At 39.2% G+C, this 26,142-nt stretch overlaps 1 protein-coding gene across 2 annotated transcripts in view; it reads left to right on the top strand.

Moving 5' to 3' along the window:
• Nucleotides 1–25,771, top strand: part of thrb (thyroid hormone receptor beta) — a 113,425-nt gene extending 87,654 nt beyond the window's left edge. Inside the window, exons 1-7 of one of the 2 annotated variants that reach the window (XM_007895491.2) lie at nt 7,446–7,975; nt 12,908–13,008; nt 14,171–14,318; nt 15,765–15,970; nt 16,687–16,833; nt 18,514–18,772; nt 24,948–25,771. In XM_007895491.2, the coding sequence (XP_007893682.1) occupies nt 7,660–7,975; nt 12,908–13,008; nt 14,171–14,318; nt 15,765–15,970; nt 16,687–16,833; nt 18,514–18,772; nt 24,948–25,192 (1,422 nt within the window). In that variant the 5' untranslated portion in view covers nt 7,446–7,659 and the 3' untranslated portion in view covers nt 25,193–25,771. Of the gene's footprint in view, nt 1–7,445; nt 7,976–12,907; nt 13,009–14,170; nt 14,319–15,764; nt 15,971–16,686; nt 16,834–18,513; nt 18,773–24,947 lie in introns of those variants that run through there. The other variant, XM_007895492.2, reaches the window with a different exon arrangement.
• The last annotated feature ends 371 nt before the right edge of the window (nt 25,772–26,142 follow it).

The following is a 26,142-nucleotide window of genomic DNA, read 5'->3' as shown; positions in this document are numbered from 1 at the left end:
CTTCACACAAAGAGTAGTGGGAATGTGGAACATGCTACCACAAGGAATTGTTGAGGCAAATAGCATAGATGTATTTAAGGGAAAGCAAGATAGGAACATGAGGGAGAAAGGAATAGAAGGTTATGTTTAAAGCTTAGTTGAGGAAGGGCAGGTGGAGCATAAACACCGGCATAGACCAGTTGGGCCGAATGGCCTGTTTCTGTGCTTTGTATTCTAATGTATAATCCTTGCATTTGATATAGCAATGCATCACATTGTTGGGACATCTCAAAGCGCTTCACAGAATATACTGTGAAGTGAATTGACTGTATATTTTGTTGGAGAAACACGATAGCCAATTGCACACAGCAGTGTCCACAAACAGTCGTGGATTGAGTGACCAAACTTTCTTCTTGTTGCAATAAACTGCAGTGGTGCCAATGACAGCACGTCAAAGTCTTGAAAATTTCTGTATTTTACTGATTTGCTTCAAACCAGGTTCATATTTAAGTTAGCGTTCATATTTAAAGTTATTCACGGTTCAGTATGCTAAATTGCGTTGTTACAAAATGCTGTAAATGATCTGTGATTGCCTGGCTATTTTGACAAAATGACAGAATCATTTGAAGTGATAAATGGTTCACCGTGCTTTTCTTTAAAACTGTTCTTGAAAGTTACTATAGTGGTAGGTTTTCAACCTAGATGTAACTTATTCCCAATTCTGCAATGATGATGAGAAGTAATGACTGATGCCTATACAAGTCACATAAACCTAATGTAGATCTATCTTCGGTAAATATCCTTTGCTCAATCTATCTATTTTGTATTCATGTTAGATGAGATAATGTGGTCACAGATAAAGATCTAATATGTCTTTGACTCATTTCCTGGTTTAAAATGGTTTAGCACCAACGCTAACCTAGGCAGCCTATTTAGCATGATCCCAATATGGGGGTTGTATCCTAGTCCTATGGGCCTATATAAAATTTATGAATACTTTAACTAATTTGCGATATTTGGAGGAATATAGGAAACCACGAACAAGATAATGGCTGTTCATCCCATTGAGTCTGTTTCACCAGTTTATTAGATCTTGGCATTTTTTACGACCAATATTGTGATTTTCCCTTATCCCAAATTACCATTATGACTCAGGTATCTGGATATCTTTCTTTCAAACATCCTTATTGATTCCACTGATACCACTTTCTGTACCAGAGCATTCACATTTTTAGACTATGTATTTGTAGGAAAACACAGAAGTCAATTGCACACAGCAATGTCTCACAAACAACTATGAAGTGAATGACTAATTTGATCTGGAGTATTATTAACTAGGATACTGGGAGAAACTTGATTCTCTTTTCAAATAGTACCATGGGATCTTTAATGCTCACTTAGAACAGGCAGACAGGACTTTGGTTCAACATTTCATCCAAAGGAAGGTACCTCTGACAATGCATTGGATTGTCAGTCTAAATTATGAGCTTGAATTTCTGACATGGCTTAAATTCACAACCTTCCTACCCAGAGGCAAGAGTGCCATCAGCTTAGCAAGGTTATCACCTATTGTCTATATGGGTAGTGATTTGAGTTATCGTCTCCCTGATACTTATGTTAGACTACTTATGTGATTATTCTCCTGGATGGGGGAAGTAAGCGGGGTCTCCCTGGAACTGAACTGGCTCCAAGGTGACATGCCTGGCAACGGAATGTCGGAATCGAGCCAGCCCTCAGTGGCAGTCTTGGTAGACCGGTTCCTGAGCCAGGTGGGTCTGCAGTATTCCAGGGCACTACTGATGGCAGCACAGTCAACCTAGAAGGGCAGACCATTCACTGGGGCCAAGGAGTCATCCCACTCAGCTCCTGTTAACCATGCAAGCCAAAGCCTTAACAGGTAGGGTGGTCCTAGCTGGACAAGCAGCAGGAAAGCTTGCCTAACAGCAATATCAATGGCAAGCTACACGTTTTTAGCTGGATGGACTCTACCAGTTCCCCAAAGCACACTCTGGGTTCCCCAAGCCTTGCTCTTGCCAACCTGTACCTAATACTGGAGTGTACCTAATAATGTACCTAATAATGTGGAGTCCTGTAGCTCAGTGGTTAGAGCACTCGCTTTGCAAGTGAGAGACCTGAGTTCAATTCCAGGCAGGGCGAAACCTTGGGCAAGTTTCCTTACTCCACACGCCTAATAATAATCCCTCCAAAAAAAATAAAAACCCAAAACAATAATTAAATTGGTCATTTTCAATCTACGACTGTTTGTGGGACATTGCTGTGCGCAATTGGCTGCCGCGTTCGCCCACAAATATACAGTCAATTCACTTTACAGTGTGTTCTGTGAAGCGCTTTGGGACGTCCTCCTGACGTGAAAAGCGCTTTATCAAATGCAAGGATTATTATTATTATTATTATACTTTCTGGGATTTGGTAATCAGGATGCTTCCCTCCAGAGAGAAAGTGTGCATTCCATTCCAACAATGTTATCTCTGGGATTTCCGTGTGTAGTTGGGATGAATAGAAATCTCAGCTTGGTTTGGATACTCTTAAGCCTTGGGATGGGTTTCCGAATGTGTCAGACCAAACAAAAAAAATTATGTTTGACCCTATTATGTTGGTCAGTGATCAAGGCAGCTTTTTTCTAACTCAAAACATTGTGCATTTATGCCTCTCTGAAATCCCTTCACCCTGCATCTTCTCTCGTGGCCTTCAGACTCATTTTAAAAATGTATTTCTTTGACTGTGCTTCTGATCAAAACCATCAAATTGCCCTCCTTTGTTCTCTGCTTGGCAATTCCCATCATCTTTCTGAATGTTTTGGGCATTCATTCAACATGAAAGGCACTGAATAAGTATCATTAACTTGTGGTGTCTGGTCTTTTATTTTCTCCTAAACCTGTAAAAGCTTCCTTCAACCCAATTGTTCCATTTCTGGTCACTGGCAAATCACTAACCTACCTCTCAGAGACTGAGATTCTTTCTGTGTACATCCAGCATTTTCCTTTGAAAAACTGATTTAACTATCTACAAACTAAGCAATGTTCCCTTTGTACATTTCCTACATGAATCACATTCCTTATGTTTGCTCTTTTGATGTTTCGAGACTTGGAACAGAGAAATACAAAAGGACAGAAATTGCTTTCTGCAATGATGGACATCTGTACAAAGAGACGCAAGTATTGCTAAAGCGATCAATTGTACAGCACTGCTGGACACAGCTTCCTAATCCTTCAAGCATTGATGTCTTAATGGTATCAATCATAGTACCATTAACCGTTAAAGAACGCTACAGCCATACATTCATACAGCCATATATTTTGCCTACAAAATATGCAGTCAATTCAATTTACAGTATATTCTGTGAAGCGCTTAGAGACATCTTGAAACACTTCTACTCCATCTAAAACAATAACGATCTGTAGGTTTCCTACAATGAAGCTAAACATCATTAATCAAAGTACAATACAACACCAACATGTTCAACTTCAGTAACAGTCATTGTATAAAAAGAGTTGAAAGTATCAATCATAGGCCAAAAAACGAGCCCTACATAGAGAGGTAAAAAATAAGCAACAAAATTACAATAAAGTTTACAGTTTTTCAAAAACTATAAAGTACAATTACCCACAAAGGATTTTAAGCAATGCACTAATACAATAACAGCTAAGCATTTATGTTTCCCGCTGTTAATAATCTCTGTAATCCACAGTACCAATACTCAGCAAGCGCATTTATTTTAACAGATGTATCCAAAACTAAATCAGAAATGATTCTGTTGACAAAGAAAAGCTTCAGAACAATTAAACCTGAAATTGTTAGTCAATCAATAGGTGTTTAAAAATGTTTTTATTCCCTTAATTGAATCTTAATTACATTAGCTGTCTAATTCCCATTGATCTACCTGATGTATCCGCCATTCAACCTTCGTACTTATAGGCACAATTAAGGTAGAGATTTATGATTTAATTGAGAGGAAATCATCTTATTCGCAACAATGCATTTTGATATCCAAACATAAGGTACAAGTTTACTCCTTTTCATTATAATAATATAATAATCCTTGCATTTAATTATTATTCATTCTGGTGTGTAAGCCACTGCTGTATTTTGCCCACAAAATATATAGTCAATTCACTTTACAGTATATTCTGTGAAGTGCCTTGAGACATCTCGACGATGTGATAAAGCGCTATATCAAATGCAAGAATTATTATTATTTTTACATTGTAAGGACAACTGTGTTGAAGTCTGCAAATGCAAGCAGCAAGTTTAAACGGCTAGTTTATTTAGTGATTCTTAGCACAATTTTGATTTCAAAGGGCAGCATTTTCAAACCATCATTGTCATGTAAAGACTCCACAGAAATGGTTTTGAATTAGTTTGTCAAAAATATCAAGTATTAGCGAACCTGCTGTGTTAGTAATGAATTTATTTTAAAATACAAGTCATTATTTGAAAACTCCACTGGTTTAAAGGTAATGTAAATGCCAACTAAATGCTAAAACTTTAGTGAAAGGAATGACAGAACAACAGAGAAGAAAAGCAACAGATTCTTTTGTGGTTGAGATAATATGTTCGTATTTGTTTCTTGAGTGGTATCTTGATAGATTGATGTTCATTGAAAAATATGGAAAAATAATTATTGTACTTAAATTCTTTTATATTGTGGAAAGTAGCGAAAATTCCAGAAAGTTGCATTTTAAAATTGAACTTGGAATTTCCTTTCTTACTCATCCCAACTCAACAGAATTCTCTAATGCTTGATTTCTTATGACAAACCAGTTCAAAAACCATTCTCGTGCGGTAAATACCGGTGCATTTTTTTGTCATCCTCTCTGTCAAATCACCCAACATACTGTTGCCTATTCATTCAAAGTTACGGGAGAGAAACGCAGGAACCAGTGAAAGGTTTCTAAGGGATGTCACACTGAGGTGACCGGGTGTGTCTCAGGACAGCTTGCGAAAAGGCAAGTCAGTTGAGGCTGAGTCCATTTTGTTTTGCGTCCTTAGCATCTGAAAATTGTGCATGGCCAGCTTTGAACTCAAAGTCCTCAAATGATCATTAAGTCTAAGTAAATAAATTAGCTGAAAACTTTGTTCTGGACTCACACTATAGTGGAAGTACTCCAGATGATGCAGGTGGATGCAAGCTCGTGAGTTTAAGCAAAGCATTAGGAAGCCAGTGATTCACGATTTTTATTTTCACAAAATAGAATGAATAGGCACTGAATGAGCAAAGTACTCAACATAGAAGCAGAGTGCACTTGGCTGAAATACTCGATGTGTTATCAATATGATAACCAAAAAGACCAGTGTTTCGAGGCTGAAATACAGGTGGACGGCAGCACATCAAGTGAATACAGACAGAATATACTACCTAGGATGCCACAGTTAAGCAAGATGTTGTCCAAGCCTTTCACGTGCAGTTTGGAAAACAACGCAAGTACCTTTCCTGTTTCTGTTGGGTCCACAACCTTTTGCAATGAGATTTGCTACAAATATCATCCAAATATACTTGGAATTCCTGAAAAGGGGATGTGTAGGAAGAGGGCTCGAGCAAAGCAGTACAGTGCACAAACTGTCCACCGTTTCAGACACTCAGAGTCCTTACTGCAGCTTGATTACAATGGAAGAAATGAATTGCTGCCTTTAACATGGACATTGACAGCTGGTGAAAATGAGGGGAGAAGTTGTAAAGGTAATGTCTTAAAATATAAACATTTAGCAGAAATAGGTTTTGTCTGGACATAATTATAATACAACTTTTAATTTGGATGCAAAACTATGTATTTTAACATCTACATTCTTAAATTGCAGAATGTTTGGAAACTTTAAAAATCTAATTGAGTGGCATTATGATTGAACCTTAGTTTGTTTTCTGTATGTTGAATTCACTGCTTTAAAACTCACAAATTGCCAGCTTCCCAAAAGTATTTTTCTGGTGCATTTGTCGTCTGATAAACATAGCACCAGCACTAAAGTTTATAGAAAAAATAGAGCTGTGTGTTTCTTAAATGTTAGCCCTCCTTTCTTCATCATTAAACCATGTTCATGCTTTATGTTGCTGCAATTTAGTTGGAAAACAGGTGTTCAACCAAACATCACTTTACATCAAGACTTGTGTCAGACATAGAAAAGATTAACGCATTGTGTAGGATGTCACCTCATAACAAAAGTTAAACTGGTATAAGCAGCTGATTTCTGAAGATTTAGCTGTTCCTTACCTCAGCATGCCCCTGCACTAACAGATGTCACATGTTGATCGCTTTAAAGTCTTATTTGTACATCTCTTTGTGGAGCAACTGTCTTCATAAAAGCCATTTCACATCAAGCTTTTCACAAGTGCAATGATGTTTTTAATGTAATCGAGACATTGAATTTTGTGCCATTTACGCATACTTTGTTCCATTACAAAGATTTTCTTTTAAATCAGTGTAGTATTATAAGATCACAGGCCCTCTAGGTTTTCTTAGGGGCATGGTTCCATACTTGTCACCGGAAAGCAGCCAAGTATGCTATTTGAGCAATGCAGCCGACGTATTACTAAGTCAAACATTCCTTGCAGCGAAGAAATAATGAAAAAGAATTATCTTTTCCTGACCTGCAAAGTCGCACCTGGAGTGTATTTGGACTGCATATCTCAGAAACGTTAACTATTTATTGTTTAATTTAATAATAATCTTGTGCCTTTTTTTAAAAAAAAGTGAAATTCGGAAAGCAGAAATATTTTCCACCTGATGAAATGAACATTTTTATCTGCTAGGGGATGGCACGGAGCCTCTTAGAATGATCACCATTGTGGAGCTAATTTGGCATATGGGTAATTCTCTGAAACCTAATCAATACAGCTAATGGATTGTTACAAGTACTGTATGCAGTCTTTCAGTGTAATCCAATAATGACCATTTCATTTTGTGGTTTTTACATGCACTGTAGTTCACCATTGGTTTTCCTCTCTCTAATTCAATTCCTAGTACATTGGCTGTATTATTTTTAGCCAAGTATTTGTATTGTTTTTAGCCAGTAGAATAAATTGTTTTATTTTGTAAAGTGTGAGGATGGATAGCTCTGCTCCTGTGCGAACATACACTCAACTAATATTCTTCAAAAAATCAATATGGCTGATAATGGATTAAATGATGGCAAATAATAACAAACCTAAATTTCTTTTTTAAAAAAACTCTACATATATCAACTGCAGCTCATTGTTGGTTGTGCTTGTGCTGCTGAGTGAATTTTATTGAAAACGAACAGGAAAAGTTTTATTGTTTCTGCACCCTCATGTGCTTTAGGCAACAATTCTGTGGGACCCACCCAGCGCTACAGACACTGTTGTTTGTCCATGAGCTGTCTGTCCAGTGGTAGTGTCTACATGTCTGTCCACTCTCCAAAGAATTAGCCCCTGTCACAGATTAAGACCTTTGGCTTGTCATAAATCTGTTTCTTCATTTGTTTAATTGGTGCGGGGAGGGGGGGGATGGGGGGGCGTTAGTAGCATCTGAATATAAAACGGATTTTGTACGTACGGCAATACATGTTGTCTTATCCTCATGATAGATATGATATGCAAACGTGTATTGTAAAACCAATGTGTTATGTTCATCTATTCATCAAGAGAAGATAGTTAACATAGATCTATTTTGAGGTGTGTGAAATTACGGCATCCAAAGTTAGGTTAAAATGAACTACTGTATGCAGGAAAGGTATGATGGAACAATAGAAGCCAGTAATGATTACTGTATGCAGCCTCCCAGTTATTGTATGTATTCAGGGGGTAACCAAGTTTACAACAGTTATGAAGCTCAGACTCTGCACAATAGCAACATTTGCATGGACCCCACCTGGGTAGCAAACCAGCCTTCAAGTTACCCTGGAAACCTGTTCAAGAACGACTATTGTAACATGGACTCAAGTATGAACAGCCTTTGCCAAGCTGAGTATTTTACAGATGAAACAGATGTTTATTATCAAGACCAGTCATCAACCTTCAAAAAAGGTATGCTTTAGTCTTAGAGCTGCTTTGAATCTTCTGTTCCTTTTTATTATGTTCAGAATAGACCAGCAGTTGAAGTGTTATGCATGTGAATCTCCTCTGTTTAGGTGTAGTTCTCAAATGCACAATACCAAAGCTGATGCTTGTATATTGCTGTTGACTGAATGACAGATCATAAATCTGTGGATTTATAATCTGTGTGTCCTGGTTTGTGTGCATGTGATCTGTGTGCATACTGGAGGGGACTTGTGTAAGTTGCTTAAAATTATTTGTAATGTTGAAATATTCGCTATTCTAATGTAACTAAATATAATTAAATATTTTATTTAAGTCAATATTCTTTCATATATAATAATGTGGAGTCCTGTAGCTCAGTGGTTAGAGCACTCGCTTTGCAAGCGAGAGACCTGAGTTCAATTCCAGGCAGAGGGCGAAACCTTGGGCAAGTTTCCTTACTCCACACAGAGCCTAATAATAATCCCTCCAAAACCAAAAACAATAATAAATTGGTCATTTTCAATCTACGACTGTTTGTGGGACATTGCTGTGCGCAATTGGCTGCCGCGTTCGCCCACAAATATACAGTCAATTCACTTTACAGTGTGTTCTGTGAAGCGCTTTGGGACGTCCTCCCGACGTGAAAAGCGCTATATCAAATGCAAGGATTATTATTATTATTATTATAATCCTTGCATTTGACATAGCACCTTTTCAGGTCTTCTGGACATCTCAAAGTGCTTCACAGAATATACTGTAAAGTAAATTGACTATATTTTGTGGGCGAAATGCAGCAGCCAATTGCTCACAGCAGTCGTGGATTGAGTGACCAAATTAACATTGTACATTCATATATTATATATATAATATACAATATAGCAGTGTTCTGTAATATATTATTATAAAAGTATTGGGCATGTTCACGCTGGAAAAGAGAAGATTGAGAGGCGACATGAATGCTGTCTTTGAGATTCTAAAGGGGCTAAACGACATAGATCATGACAGGCTGTTTCAACTTATCCAGAATAGTAAAACCAGACAACACAGCCTACGATTGAAGGGGGTAAATTCAAAACAAATCTTCGCAAACACTATTTCAGTGAGTGAATAGTGAACCTGTTGAAGCAGAAAGTGTTGATTCTTTCAAACACAGATTAGACAGTTTTCTTTTAGGAAGCAACATTATTGGATATAGTACATAGGTAGTTGGGGACATATGTGCATGCGACCACCAGGAAGGTGGAAGGCGAACTAGATGGACCTTGGTCTTTTTTCATTTAGCATTTCTTATTTTCTTATTACAAAATAAGCAAAATCCAATTGATTTTAATTGTTTGAAGGTAACTGTGAAATATAAATCCAAAAGCGCTCTGATCTCTTTAAGTCAAAAGATTGGTTCAGTGTTGCTTTTAGTTCAAGGGGAACCTTTTAGGATTGGCATGAACTCAGAGAATCAGTGAGAATGACTTGTTTAGCTACACAACACAGACTGCAAGCCTAACTCTTCACTTTTCAGTCGTAACCGCATTCTGAAGATGTTGCACGTTAAACATTTTTTTCTCACGTCGTGATTCCCATTTGAGACTTTTTGCATATGTGCGTTGAAGTGCACAGTCACACCAGGCTAGCACAAAGAAAGATAGTTGTTCTAATACCACAATCACAAAATATTTTGTGTTTCACAATGATAACCTGATGTGTCTAGCAATAATCAATGTTCAAACAAAACAATCAAAAAAATTAGAATGGGAAATAATGTCTTTATTGAGTCTTTATGCCTTAAGAATTTATAGACAGCGGTTTATGTTATAAGTGAATAAAAGTTTAGACAATCAACTGGAACAAAGTCTGCAATCTACAAAAAGACAGTGAGTATATAATAGTATTAGATAAAATATATTCACTAAAACCTTTAGTTTAAAAACATTGTATTCCAGTTTATGCTCATTTTTCTTTCACGTCGTGATTCCCATTTGAGACTTTTGCATACGTGCACAGTCACATCCGGCTAACACAAAGAAAGAATCCAACCTGGCAATAAAGAGCTAACCGCAGTAAATGGAACCCTTTCATGTCAATGGTATTTCTGTATACTCATCCTTGGTTTGCACGGAAAGAATGTCAGACAGCGTGTTACTACAAATAATGTTACATTAAGCCCTGGAGAGGCGTCTTGTTTCAATTCTAAGGTCACCATTTCTCATCAAAACCAGTTAACTGTAGAGACTTCAAGGTTTTGATTTTCAGTGACTTGGGTTTGGGAATTTTCAGTGAAAATTCTGTTTCTCAGCCATATTGTAAATTTTTTTAACTCCTAAGTTATGCCTCTCCAGCAGATGTGTTTTTATATATCAGCCTTGCTCCCCCCTACTTATGCGACTTCCTAAGCCCCTATCATCCTGCTCGCTCCTTCTGCTCAGCGGGCTCCAGCCTGCTTCACGTCCCCTACCTTGCCTGCCCCACCATTGCTTACCTAATTCCGGAGAGTATTAGGTGGAGGTTTGGAAGAACCAAGCTTGGGGACCCCAGAGTGTGCGTTGGAATAAAGAGCTGGTGAGGAAGGTTGCAGTTATTTCTTTCCTCTTGATATCTCAAAAGTGCGACTACTGTATTTTATTGTGTATCTCAACACAACCACCCACCCCAACTTTAGTAAGGCTTCAACTGAAGAAGCAGTTTTATTATTTTACAATGGCCCGAAATAAAACAAAGTGCATATCAATCAATTCAATATTAACTTAGAGCAGCAAATGTGAATTGTCACAAGCTTCCAACAGAGACTGAACTACAGTCATGTGTGTGGTGACTGCTTATGTATGCTCGATTACTGCATGTGTTCTTGATTTGTGAGTTAAATATATTGAAGGGTATTGAGAGGTTTAAGAATCAATGCAGGTACGTTACCCATCTAAAATGGCTGTATCTAATTTAATAAGCTGGTTCATTTCTTACATAAGGACTTTTTCAGTGGGTGAGGTGAGCCTTGCTGTACATTAGATGTACATTAGATGTTTCATGCCAAAAAATGAAATGACTTTCCACTGTATAGAAAGGATGAACCAAAGCTGATGAACATAAACCCTGCTGTGGTTCTTATACTGTAGCTGCTGTTCATGTTATCTAGTTTAATCCAATTCCTACTATTGTTAAATACATTAGAACCCCACTGAGCACATCTAACAAATGTGCCACTGCAAATTTTTGCGTTACCAAGATCAAAAAGCAACAAAGAATAGTTCTGATTTTCTTGCAAACAATACAAGAACTATAATGAACTGTGTAGACACACTATAGCTAAGCCCCTGTTACTATATTGACCCGTCAGTCATAACCGCTCTCACGCATCCCCAGCAGTTGTCACATGCTGGTGTCTCTGGGAGGCGACTTTGGGAGGCCTTCTGTATCTGTACACCTTACACAAAGTACTAGCCAGTCAGCATTGGAAGCTGGAAGTGTTCACCCAGACCCACACTACAAAAAAATCCACACTACAAACTTACCCCTACTATACAGAAACTCGTTATAATGGGCTCTAATTGCACGAGTAAAGACATACGTGGACATATGTACATACATACACGCACTAGTTCATCAGTGATTAAATTCTTTTGTAATCTTAGGTTACAAAAACAACTTGCATTTATGTAACGCACCTCATACAGGGTAGCGTCCCAGAGAATTTTTAGCATATTTAATGCTAAAAGCATATTTATTGCTTTTATTTATTGTGGTTTCAGCATATTTAATGTAAAATTTGTTTTTCGAGACTTCTGAAAAATGACTCAATAAGCCCTGTCAAGTTCAGTGAGTTACTTGGAATGAGCTAATCGTTAGTTTTATAATTGTTATGTCTGTTGTGTAAATAACAGGTATTTACTAGTAAACACATGTTCTTTGACTTTCAACTACCGCAGGTATACGCAGCTGTGAGCCCAGGTCATTTTTAAGTGTAAAAAAATCACTAGCATTTCACTAGGTGAAATAATCAGTTTTCTTTATTTTTTGGACAAATATTGTGTATGTTTCCTGATTTTAAAAAAAATGACAAATGAAATTCCTTTTTCATGGGAAATTCTCCATTGAAAATCAAAATGTGTAGTGTTACAAATGGTTTGACACCTTCCTTTGTGTGAATTGCACTAATTATAATTTATTGAGTGGAGCAGTCACTGGAGTGTTATGTGAAATGTCAGAACACATTGACAGCACTTCCCAAAAAGTAGCTGCAACATTCAGATTAGAGGCTAATATAAGCATTTTTCGGGGATTTTTTTTGGGGGGAATGGATACTTTTCGTGCTGAAATTGAAGTACATTACATTATTAGAAATGACACTCTTCCATTTCATGCGTGCAGTGTCGGTATCACTCACTTATCAGGAAGAATGGTTAAGGACACATTTAAGAAACTGCTTGATGCTGTGATGGGAGGGTGGAAGGATGAGATCCACCTTCTTCATCCTAAACTCTTTTGTGACCTTGTGTAAACCACCCTCTGCTCTGCTCCAACCTCAGAAGCGCACCCTCTACTGATGCTTCCCATTTCTCACACCAGCTATCCTGAGGCGTCTGAGCGAAGTCTGCAGCAGTGAAGTGCTGAATTGGGACAGGTCTGCACGACAGGCCCATTGGGGGTAGAACTACCCATGTTCCGTTCACAATGGAGCCTCACAGCAAATCAAAGAGAGGAGATATTCTGTTTATAAATGTATGATTGTTATGTTTATTATTATTAGTGTTGTAGAAAATTCTTATGAATGTATTGTAACAATGCATTGTTCTACAAATACTATTCCATAATTTTTTTTTCATGGCCAGGTGGCTGAGCGTTGGATTTTACAAGCAGACTATGTGAGCTTCACTGTTACCATCTGTTATTGCTCTAATGATGGACAGTCTTTTTGTAAAACTGAATGTTATCAATTGTGTCGTTTTGTAGGTTACATACCAAGCTATTTGGACAAGGACGAACTCTGTGTTGTGTGCAGTGACAAAGCCACAGGATATCACTATCGCTGCATCACCTGTGAAGGCTGCAAGGTAAAAAAAAAAGTCGAACAAATTCCACCATCCTGTAGAGCCATCGGTACCCAGAAATTTCTTTCACCAAAGTACATGCGTCTGCTCTAGCCCAGCTTTAGGGTAGTGATTAAAAAGTACACGTTGGTTGCATTTTCCCCAAAACTAACTAGTCTTCTACTTTGAATATCAACATTAGTCATGTTGCTTTGTGTCTTAACACTCGGGTCCTGATCCATGACAGTTCAGCGCCTTGGGACATCCTCCCGACATGAAAGCCGCTTTACAAATGTAATTTTGTTGTTGTTAACATTACTGTTTTACTGTTTTGCTTCCTAAAAGTAGGAAAGGAAAAAAGCGTACATTAAAAAAAAGTCTGTGTCCTAATTATCCAGAGTCACTGAATTTCAGGGCCTCCTGTCGCATTTTTGTTTCATGCTGTGGTGCTTTCAAAACCATTCTGTCAATGAAACTGCAGAGCACTTGGTACTTATATGGGAAGAAATTCTACCCAGGTCTAGATGTGCTCTGTTTATGTAGCATTTCAGAGCATCCAGAATTTGACAAATTCTTAGATATGGCCTTATTTTTGACGCTATGTTCCTATGAATTCTTTAAAGAGCTACAGAAATCTGACTTCAAAGTTAAAACTGAATTCAACAATTTGCTACATTCTGGAGACTCTAAAATGCTAAGTAAATAGAGTAAATCAAGACGCTGGTAAGATTTCCCACCATTTGTGTCAATAGTCTTTTAGTCTTTATTTTCTCATTGCTGCATTGTTCTTTTCAAATATTCGGCTGTATTTGTTTCTACGTTTTATTCTCACCATGAGCATAAGGTGTCAACAGCCACAACATCCTCTTTGCCTGGCGGGCATGAGAAGTGGAGGCAGTATCTGATGTCTTGGAAGTCAGACATGGTTAGGTGTGGGAACGAGCCAGCACTCGGGAGTTTAGCTGGCTAGCTGTGTGCATGCACAGTGAATGTAGGACTGACAACCAGCTTTAGTGGCCCAGTTATAAAGTGGGTTGGGATTTTAATGGACTCCAACCTTATATTGAGTGCCACTGTTGGTATTTCCCTGTGTTAATCTAAGCATTCCCTAAGTATTTAATTTAAATATTACAATGTAACATAAGGTGGCCTAAAAAAACATGTTGTTCTTATTCCTGGTTTCTAGGGCTTTTTCAGGAGAACAATACAGAAAAATCTTCATCCATCCTACAGCTGTAAATATGAAGGAAAATGTATCATTGACAAAGTGACTAGAAATCAATGTCAAGAATGCCGGTTTAAAAAGTGCATCACAGTTGGCATGGCGACTGATTGTAAGCTATATTCACATTGATCTTTCAGATACTTCTGTTTTTTAGCCCCATCACTCTTTGTGATCTCTTACTCTGCCGTTTGCTTCAGACCATTACTGCTCTTTGTGTGCAGGCTGTTCACAAGAACATTGTATAGTACAGCCACATTATAAGGCATCTCTTCACAGTACGAGTTTGGCTCAAACATGGTTGGATTATGGAACCCATTCACTGCACTTTCTTTTTGTGTGTCAGCCTGGCTCAGTTTGTAGCACTTTCACCTCTGAGTCAGAAAGCTGTGGGTGCTAGCCCCACATCGTTGACTGCAGCATTCAGGAAATGATGCCCAGAAGCATTTTTTTTCATTTAGCGCAGGAACAACAACTTGCATTTATATAGCGCCCTTCACATGTTCACATGGTTAACATGGTTTAGTGTCACGGAACACTTCACAGTTTGTCAACGAGCCAGGGGAAGAGGGAGGGGGGAGATGACCGTAAGCACGATCAAAAAGGAAGGTCTTTAGATATGATTTGAAGGTGGGAAGGGAGGAGGCAAGGAGGAGGGATTGAGGGAGGGGGTTCCAAAGTTTCGGGGTGTTGTGGCTGAAGGCACGACCACCAATGGTGGAACGGAGGACACGAGGGACAAACAGGAGGCTGGAGCCAGCCAAGCAGAGCCAACAGGTGGTGGAGTGGGGGGTAAGCAGGTTGGATAGATAGGGAGGTGCGAGGGAAGGAAGTGATTTTAAAACGAATGAAAGGATCTTGAAGGTGAACCAGCCAGCAGACAGTGAACAAGCTGGCCAGCTGCGTGTATACACAGTGAAAATGACTATTGCACCTTGCAACAATAGGGGATGGGATTTTATGGACCCCAAACACTACATTATATTGAGAATCCAATGTATTTGGAATAAACTGAATAACAGCATCATTGGAACAGGTTCTTTCCCTAATTATAAAAACATAACACAATCCCTCATTCATTAGTGTTCACATGCGCCTCTTTCACATGTTGCGGTTAATTTGGGGGGCACAAAAATAACAAGCTTCTGGCTCATCAGGTCACTGTCAACATCACTTCCCACTTTGCGCACACACAGAAAACAGGAAATGATGTTGTGGCGACCCACTGACCCGAAAATCAGACATTTTGACATCCTCCCACGCACAGTAAAACCGTCTATCATGCCTCGCTATAACAAGAGATGGAATTTTACGGATCCCAAATGTCACGTCATCACAAAGCTACATGAATTGTGGTATTTATTTTTTTTATTTGTGTCTATTTTGAAAATCAAAGGTTTGAGAATAAATGCTAGGTTCAAAACCACGATATTTGTTGAGGAACTTTTAGCAATTACTTTCTCATTTGGTTAAATGCAGCAACAACTGTAGGAAAGAACTGATCTAGAAATGCAGAAGTAAAACAGTTGTCCTTTGTGTTTGTGTCTTTGTGCAATAGTGGTGCTGGATGATGGCAAACGGTTAGCAAAACGCAAGCTAATAGAGGAAAACCGAGAAAAGAGGCGCCGAGAAGAAGTGATAAAACACCTTGTAACCAAACCCGAGCCTTCACAAGAGGAGTGGGAACTTATTAGAGTTGTAACAGAGGCGCATATGGCAACCAACGCCCAAGGAAATCATTGGAAGCAGAAGCGTAAATTTCTGGTAAGCCTTTGTAAGGCAAGTGAAAACTAAACCCATTTACTTTATTTAGTCATGTTCTTGGCTGTGTTTCCTTTCTAAAAACTATTTCATAAACCAAGAACAAAGTAATAAACATTGCGCTGCGTTTGAAATTTGAAAGAATGCTTCTTTGCTTTTATTTTGTCTGTCGGCTCACAAACCCTTTTCCTGGAGTGAAATTGAGCCAAACAAAGTGGAAGGTCCCAGGATTGATCTTCAGTCTAAACTAAGTTTAGCTGATCCGAAGGAGTGACCCCCCAAAAATGTGGTCACTGAATCCACGACTGTTTCTGGGACACTGCTGTGTGCAATTGGCTACTACTTATGATCAAGTGTTTTATCAAATGCAAGGATTATTATTATTAGTGTTACAGGGTCTGCTCTATTCATTGTTTAACACATCATACAATGATCCCAATAGTGTTATGCCCAGGTATCAACCTGGGTCAGTCCATAGCACTCTCACCTATAAATTTTAAGGTTGTGGGTTCAAACCCCTCAATGGGACTTGAAATTCACACAGTTTAGTGCCAGTTCTAGGGGAGCACTGCAATGTTAGAAGTGCTGCATTTCTGATGAAATGTTAAACGAAGGTCCTTTCTCAGTTTATTATTATTTATAATAAAGATATGAAATACCAAAAAAGACATTTCATTTAACAGCTTTTGAGCTTGTCATATACCGTTTTTCATTTCCAGTCTGAGGATATTGGACAAGCACCAATAGTTAATGCACCCGAAGGGAGCAAAGTTGACCTGGAAGCCTTCAGCGAGTTTACAAAAATCATTACACCTGCAATTACAAGGGTGGTGGATTTTGCCAAAAAGCTACCAATGTTCTGTGAGGTAGGATTCCATTTCCTCCTTTTGAATTGTTTGTCTCTGACGGGCCGTGCTTCTCTGATGGACCCTGCTTCTCTGGAAGGTTGTAGAGGACCCAGCAAAGAATGCAGTGTTTGGGGTAATCAGAGCTGAAGCTATCACATGGAACTTCAAGCTTACACCAATCACAGTGTAATGCAAGGATCAAAAAGTGGGTTGTTTTAGATTGCTTTCACATCAAAATGTTTGTTTTTAATTAACGTCATGAATGTGAGCCTCAGATATTGTAGCGGGCACGGGGGAGTCAGGGAAAAATCAGTCTACACCAACCAGAGTTAGTGTTTAAATAGCACCCTTCACGCAGGGGAGCATCTCAGAGCGCTTAGCAGTGGTGTAGCCTTGCGCCGAACTGGAGCGAGGTGAGTTCCAAAGCTTGGAGCGTAATGGCTGAAATCAAGGCCACCGATTATGGAAAGGAGGGGACAAGGCACAACCAGGAGGCCGGAGCCAGCCAAGCAGTGCAGCGGGTGGTGTTGTGGAGTATAAGCAGGTCAGAGAGTTAGGGAAGTGCCTGGGGAGAAGGGATTTGTAGATGCGTGTGAGGCTCTTGAAGTTGATCCATGCTATAATAGGGAGCTAGTGGAGCCTGGTAAGGATTGGTGTGATAGGGGTTTGGAGTTTAGAGTGTACAGGCGGCAGAGTTTTGAATTAGTTGTTTGGTGGATAGTGGAACTGGGGAGACCAGTGAAGAGGGCAATGGATTAGTCGAGGCGTGAGGTGGCGAAAGCGTTGACGAGGGTTTTGGCTGTGTTGAATGTGAGGTACGGTCGGAGGCAGGCAATGTGACAGAGATGGAGGAAAGCAGTTCTGGTCAGGAACCGGATGTGGGGAGGAACGACAGCTGGGTATTGATCCTTACGAGTAAATTACACACGTTTGATAAGTCATAGTGAGAGGCCGGGGCGGTTGAGGAGGTCAGAATCGCAGGAGCGAAGACATTGACGGGGGTCAAGGTGAATGGCTTCTAACTTGTCAATATTCAACTGCAGGAAGTTCGTGCACAACAAGTTACATGATTTGGTATAGTTCTAATAGATGTGTAGAAAATGTAAAATATTAAATACTTATCTTCTCCTTCGTTCTTTGTACAATATTTGTTTATAAATTGGGATTATCTTCAGGAGATGGGCACAGGAAAATAAATAATCAGTCCTTTCTCTCATCATATGAATAGCACAACAACTTGCACTTACATGGGGTCTTTCGCGTAAGATGAACATCTCGCCGCCATTTCCGAAAACAATAGGGTCACCAAGATGGGATGAATGGGTGTGGGGGTGGGGGGTGGAGAGCGATTTGAGAATTTTGATTTAAGTCACAATTTTTGAGATTGTAATATAGGGAGTGAAGGAGCAAGGAAAAGTGATTTTCTTTATCATCCAAAACATGTGTTTAGATCGTTTTCCTTGTGACTAATTATACAAACACTTGCTCAATGTTCACTACAGGTGTATACATATGGCGACATGTAGCTCAATGTCTCCCTTAATTGTTTTGTGTATTCAGACGATTTACTTTAATTTTCTCTTTGTACACACAATGTGCACGTACTCACACATTAATAGTGCATCATGATTAATCATGTTGCTTCTCGAGAGCTATTGTTTGAAGGTGTTCACTGATTCCTTCCTGCTGGTTTTCTAGCTGCCATGTGAAGACCAGATAATCCTTCTGAAGGGCTGCTGTATGGAAATCATGTCCCTCAGGGCAGCAGTCCGCTATGACCCTGAGAGTGAGACTTTAACGCTAAATGGCGAGATAGCTGTGAAGAGAGAACAGCTAAAAAATGGAGGCCTTGGCGTAGTGTCTGATGCAATCTTTGATCTAGGAATATCTCTGTCTGCATTCAATTTGGACGACAGTGAAGTCGCTCTACTCCAGGCTGTGCTTTTGATGTCTTCAGGTACAATGTCTTTTCTTAGATAATAATAATAATAATAATAATAATAATCCTTGCATTTGATATAGCGCTTTTCACGTCGGGAGGATGTCCCAAAGCGCTTCACAGAACACACTGTAAAGTGAATTGACTGTATATTTGTGGGCGAACGCGGCAGCCAATTGCGCACAGCAATGTCCCACAAACAGTCGTAGATTGAAAATGACCAATTTATTATTGTTTTTGGTTTTGGAGGGATTATTATTAGGCTCTGTGTGGAGTAAGGAAACTTGCCCAACTTTTTGCCCTCTGCCTGGAATTGAACTCAGGTCTCTCACTTGCAAAAGCGAGTGCTCTAACCACTGAGCTACAGGACTCCACAAAGGTAGTGCTTTAAAACCACTCTGGTTGCACCACGCACCAATTTCTCAGACTGTGGGTGGGCTAAGGGTTCATTCTATTCATACAGACTAGCAATACAAGTTATACATTCCTGATCTTCTAGATTGCTAATGTCTATAGATGTGATCGTATAAAGTAATTTGCTTTGAATGTCTCAATCCATTAATCAACTTGAACTTGTGTGATTTGTGTGACGTCCTCCCGACATGAAAGGCGCTCTATAAATGGAATCTTGTTGTTGTTGTTGTTGTTGTTGTATTTACAGTAATCTTTTCTTTTAAATCACAAGAAAGTTTTCATTTGGATTTCTCGAGAGAAGGATGCAAAGAATTAAAATGTGCTTAAGTATTCTTGTTTGGAATTTTTAAAATTAGAAACAACACAAGAATTTTGAAGTGTTATTTACTTTGAAAAGCTGTAAAGAATGTTTAGACATTCTGAGTTCAAAGTATTTGCTTTATGGCAATCTTAACATTTTGACAAATGATAATAATAATGCTTGCATTTGATATCACGCCTTATCATGTCTTCAAGACGTCTCAAAGTGCTTCATAGGATATACTTTAAAGTGAATTGACTATTTTGTGGGCAAAACGTGGCAGCCGCAAAACGTGGTGGCCAATTGCGTACAGCAGTTTCCCACAAACACTCATGAATTGAGTGACCAAAATATATATGTATATATTGTATGGAGGAATTATTACCCCTGGAAAAGCAATCCGTCAATCGACTAACAACCGGGTGCCTACTTGCTGCTGGGTAAACAGAGGGGTGTGGAGTAAGGAAACTTGCCCAACGTTTCTCCCTTCCCAGGAATCAAATCCGGGCCCTCTCGCTTCCGAGGCGAGCTCTTTAACCACTAAGCTACAGGACTCCTCAGTTAGTAGATACATTTTAAAACTGTAGTTTTTGCTCCCCCAATGGTAGGTAAGAGCTCCATGTGGTGTAGTAATAAATCCTATAGAACAAGCAGGCCCCTGATTTGTTCTGGTTAGCTTGTCTCTCCCAGGGAAATAGAGGGATGCTTCATTGTGTTTCTGTGATTCCATTGAATAGCGCCTGTGTACGAGTGTCAGGCTTGGCCATAACTCCCCTTGTCTTACCAATTACCCTGCCCCAATCAAATAAGATTTGCCGACATGCAGTGTCGTTGTTCAGAAAGCTAACTAACACCTGTGGAACAATACCTTACCGTGAGTCTGTGGGGAAAATTATAACCTTCAAAGATTTGGAATGTATTTCAAACTTGCATCATCACTCCATGATATAGCCTGGGGCTTCCCAGAAAGGAGAGCAAGCGAATTGGATTGTTCCTACAGTCTACTGTTGTACACCTCTTGGTGCACAGCTCATAACCATTGGCAGAGGCTTCAAGCTGGGTTGCCTGCCTGCATGGCTGGCCAAGGTGCATGAGATGCAGAGTAATTAAGAACAATGTGAATGAAAAAGAAACTACTGTGCACTGATGATTACTACTAGTTTATTTCTGAAATGGTCACATACACAAAGTTTTTGAACAAAGTAACCCCATGCTTTAACGGACTCAAGATCTCCAGAATTCAAACCAGACCTGAAACAATTTCCACACGTCGTGTAAACTCCCGACTGCTAAAATTCTCCTAGCATACCCCAAGGCCATGCTAAAAAGCCTTCTCAGTGGCTAGGGATATCATCTCTGACTCAGAATGTTTGATTCGCATGAACAGAAGATAGTTTATTCGCAAGATGGAATGCACACTCTCTTTTTGGATGGATGCATTCTGCTTACCTTGCGGGATTCAAACAATTGCAATGATGGTATTGGCATTTACAATGCTGGTACCGGCGTTGTAATTACACTTAGCCAGGAATTCTGGCTCACCAGATCTCTCCCCCCCCCATTTGTCCGTCTAAGTGTGGTTTAACTGGGGTTATTTTGCACTGTAGGTGCATTGCATACCATCATCTGACTAATGTAAGTGCTGTCTCTATAGGGTGAGAGTTCATACAATGCAATAGCTTTCTACATCAGTTTTGTTCATAGCAGATTCAGATGATGCTGCAGGAAGGACCATTGCAGAGTATAAAACTGCTCAATCAGATGCACAGTTTGACATTTGCACAAGTATTCTTGCTACTGGCGAAAAAGCAACTTGTTTTGATCGACATGCCGTCGCTATTTTAGGTTGCAGTGTTCACCTCTGTCTCTCATAGATGGCCAAATGTTGGCACTGCGTGCCACCTTTTTTCAACTACAAAACATATAGTGAATTCACTTTACAGTATACTGTGTGAAGCGCTTTGAGACGTCTGGAAGACGTGATAAGGCGCTATATCCAAATGCAAGGATTATTATTATGAACTTACCCTCTGGGTTTTTTTTAGCTATTGCTTAACGTCAGCCATCTACTCAGATTGACCAGCCCCTAGCCAGATAATGAAACTACACAGAATTTTCATTGAATCACAAAGATATCACTTTTCTTCCTCAATTGACATTCACTGAAATGAAAAGCAAACACAAATCTAAATTAGAACAAACTTTGGTTCATCAATTAACAGAATAACTAAATATCCAAGTTTCCAACACGTATAAAATAAAATTAACAAGTTACCTGGTGGAACACAACAAAAATGGTCCATTCATTTCATGGCTGGGATTTTGCTGTGTGACATCTTGATGACATGATAAGGCGCTATTGCAATGTTTATGATAAATAGTATAAAACAAGAATCTGGTGTCTACTATACTTTGGTATAAATTACCTGATTTAATTTGGTAACTGTGATTCGAATCCAAATACAGTGTTTCTTCTAAGATAAAGAGAGACTTTCTTTCAAGCCACTCTCCTTTTTTTTGTTTTCAAAGAGTTTTTTTTTAAATGCAAGATTTTTTTGAACTAATTGCTTGTTAATCTATAAAGGATCTCAAACAAATGTCATTTCAAAACATGTTACACTTATTCCTATTGCAAAGCCTTTTATCACATGATGTGGTTTCTATTCTGACTACAGAACATCAAAGCCTTCCTAAATCTTGAGAGATCAGTGCCTTGGGATGTCCTCCTGACGTGAAAGGAACTATATAAATTTAAATTTGTATTGAATTGTAAAACATAGAACTCTTTTTCACAGATTGTGAGACTAAAATTTGCAATCCCAATAAACATCTACAAGCCCATAGTATTTATTTATAGTTCCTTCCACTATTTCGTCATCTGTTTAAGATTAACAGCCAACACAGGCTGTTTTGCTCCAGACATTGCATCTGTCTCACATCATAAACACTTTTTACATGTTCCCAGCTTTTATTGTCAATGTCCCTCAAATTTGCAACATACATGCACATGTAGCAAGGGGATTGTAGTATTGGGCTTTCTATAAGAGAATGATTTTCAACCTGTTCAACACCTAAGTAATCTTAGAAGAAAAGATGGCAGTGCTAAATTCTATAATGTGTAACTGAAGCTGAGAAACCAAGACAAAGAGATTCAGATCACAGGGTGGTTCAGAATGTGCTTGTACCATGCTGCTTCCTAAAGAATCCAACTCAGTCATGTTCAGCACTCATTCTCAAGATTGGGGAGAAGCTATCCAGGTTCTGTGGGAGTTATGTTCCTAATTTCACCAAAACGTGCTTGAAGTTGGTTGACATCTAAATACCTTTGCTGGTATTTGGTACCAAATAAAAGTTCACTGTTCCGAGAGAATGTGTCATGAATATTTGCCTTTTGAATGGGTCGTATCCTCCAAGTGTTTCTTGGTTGTCAGGAATTGTCACTTCATGCAGCACATCATTTGTTAGTAACAGCATTGAGCAGTGCCCATGCCCTTAGCCTCCGCATCAACATCGAGATTAATCTCACTCACTTGGCCCAAGCATTGACACCAGCGACTGTAATTTGCTGATCTCTTTCATCTCCCACTCTTCAGTGGCATGTAGTTCCATACTATCATGTAAGATCTGGGCCTCCTCGTCTTTAAAGATTATGTTGACATTGTAATAATGATTAATTCACTGCAGTGTGGAACTGAGCCATACCTCAGGAAGATCTCCGGTTTGATCCTTGAGCTGTGCTGAGTTGGAATATTTCAGCCAGGATACAGTAGGGGTACAACAGCTTGCTTTAATCCCCATGGGCCAGCGAGGGGATAAGAATGAGCCAGGTTGCTGATTACTATTATTGACACCTGTTGCAAAGTGGGTGTTGAGAGTGGACAGAGAGTGGGTTGAGATGTGATGTTCCTACAGTCACAAAGCCTGTCAGTACTCAGTGTCTAGCCTAACACATTGAAGAATGGTCAGCACTTGAGGACATCCATAGAACTGTATACCAACGCCTTCAGAAAAAGAGCTTTGTTGCTTTTTTATCGAACTAAGCTTTGTTTTGATCCCTCCCAGGAAATTAAAGCTACCTACTTATCTAGTGTTTATATCTGTAATTACAGTAATTTGTTCAGTTGCCAGCAGTCGCTCATTAAACCTTCCACTAATCCACATGCTCCTGTAAGAACCTTGGAGTTGGCTTTGCATTCTGATTGTTTTCTTACTTAATGGCTGAACATTACAAACAAACAGTAAACAAAGTTCAAACTAATTCCTTCAAATCTACATGGATGAAAATTCCGTTCAGCATCACATCTTTGACAAGGCACGACTAGATTGGGAAATCCTGCCAAATTCGTCTGAATGTTAATGAAAATGTTAATGCTGAACTGAATGTTGTCTGATTTATCTGACCTTACAGATTACACAGCTCTGAACACGGTTTTGTTTTATGTCTCAAAGCAAACACCCTGCTGTTAGCAACCAGATTTTCAGCATTTGCCCTACATTCTTAATCATAGAATTGTAAAATATTATGGCAGTCATTATTTACCCTCTTGGCTTGCACCTCTCGAAGCTCCAGTTCAGAAGGGGCATTGCTAAAAGTTTGGGAGTATGTCACCTACTCTTTAGTGATAACTGCAGAATGATTCAGACACCCAAACATAAGCACACAATAGCGCTGTAACACGAGGAAGAGCAAAACCTGGTTTAGGCATTCATGCTTTGTTTAGAACCCTGCCGTGCCCATCCTTCTCATCTTCATGTTGTGCCTGAAAGACTTTTTCTTTGATCGTCACCTCCCGCCAATTCGGAGTCGTACTCCATCACTGTCAAAAGCTCTGGGACACTACCCCACATGAAGGATGCTATGCAAGTTGTTGTTGTAGAACGAAATCCTCCCATTGCTTAATACGGTCGGATTTGCAGATTTGAACATTTTACTTTCTGCAAATGTACTTTTATCTGTTATATAATACAACTGATAAACTGATGCATTGCTGCCAACAAAAAACATTATGATACCACGTACACTTATCATTGAGTACCACTTTCTCAGCTCTCTGCAGCAACAGAATTTGTTTTCTAAGTTTATTAATATTATCACTTGCTGTTCATCCCATGCTCTCTTGACGCCACTATCAGCTGCTGAGCCTTTAGATTCTGTACCCTTAAACTCCAGAACTCCCTCCCTCCTACCCCTTTATCTCACTCTCTCGCTAGCTAACTTTAAGTTCCACCTTAATACATATCTCTTTGACCAGATTTATGGCCACCTCCCTTCTCCCCTCTCCCATGCTCAGCATCCAACCCTGTCTTTGTATTGTGCTCTAAGATATTACCCTGCGAAGAGTGCTATATAAATGCAAATTGTATTACAGTTTCTGGCCTGATATTTGACAAAGAACAGGCTGTTCTTATTTTAACATGTTAAATTTGGTTTTATGGGTTTGATTTAAGTAACACTGGCTCTTTTTTTTTCCTGTGTAGATCGACCTGGCCTTACCAATATAGAAAAGATAGAAAAAAACCAAGAGTCCTTTCTTCTTGCATTTGAACACTACATTAATTATCGCAAACATAATAACGTTACTCACTTTTGGCCAAAACTACTGATGAAGGTGACCGACCTGCGAATGATTGGAGCCTGCCACGCAAGCCGCTTTCTTCATATGAAGGTGGAATGCCCGACAGAACTTTTCCCTCCTTTATTCCTGGAAGTCTTTGAAGATTAGAAATGGGAGTATGAGCAGCTTGGCTGTCTGTGAACTACGTTAGCACTACTGAACAATGCTTCATTGCACTTCATAGGGTACCTTTTTCCTAGATATGGTTGGAAACATTCCATTAATGCGGGTACTAGTGATTTTGTGGACGTAGCTTTTTGTACACATTCTTGCTTATTTTGTGGAGTGTGTGTGGTTGTTAGTTTCCAAATGTACAGTATGGTAGAATATTGTTTGTGTCAGGAACTCCAAACACCAGGTGTCGTATGAATTTTCCCTTGCATGGATCTTAGTCACTGTAGTGTAAGGCCAAACCAATTTGATTTTTTTATCTGAAGGATAATTTCAAAACGTATTTGTAAGGTGAAAAGCGAAGTAAAGTCTTAATTTCGTTTGGCACACATCTGTGGGCTCGGAGAACAATGACAGCTCTAAGCCATCCCTCTTCAATATCTGAGAAGTATAGCCTTACTATTCAGTAGTCTCATAATGGTGCTTTACCAAGGATCGCGAGCGATGCTTGTTTTACGTACAACATGCTCAAATAAACCGGCAATTCACATACACAATTAACATAGGAAAATTGCATTAGGTTACTAACCAAATAAAATTTTTGTATTGTATCCATTCACCTCTGGGTCCTGGATTCCCAACCAGCTAACAGTTGAAACTTTATTTTTTGGTCATTGGTTGCATTTGTCAAATACCAAGTTTAAGCAGCAACAGCGAGAACCTGCCCACAATTTGACCAAAAGAATAAGTGGGGTACAAAATGTTCACACTAGAGTAGTGTTCTTCTGGGATTTGAGTTAAGGTACATTATTGTATTACACTACTTTACTCTATCAATACCTGACCTGGGTGGCCTGATACTGACCCACTGTGGCAGTCCCCTGCACTTTAATGAATGCACAATAAAATGAGGGTTTGCTGGGCTTTAGGTAAATAATTTGTATCAA

Source organism: Callorhinchus milii, unplaced genomic scaffold (genome assembly GCF_018977255.1).
Source record: "Callorhinchus milii isolate IMCB2004 unplaced genomic scaffold, IMCB_Cmil_1.0 Scaffold2, whole genome shotgun sequence".
Classification (NCBI taxonomy): Eukaryota; Metazoa; Chordata; class Chondrichthyes; order Chimaeriformes; family Callorhinchidae; genus Callorhinchus; species Callorhinchus milii.
This window is presented reverse-complemented; position numbering and strand designations above follow the sequence as displayed.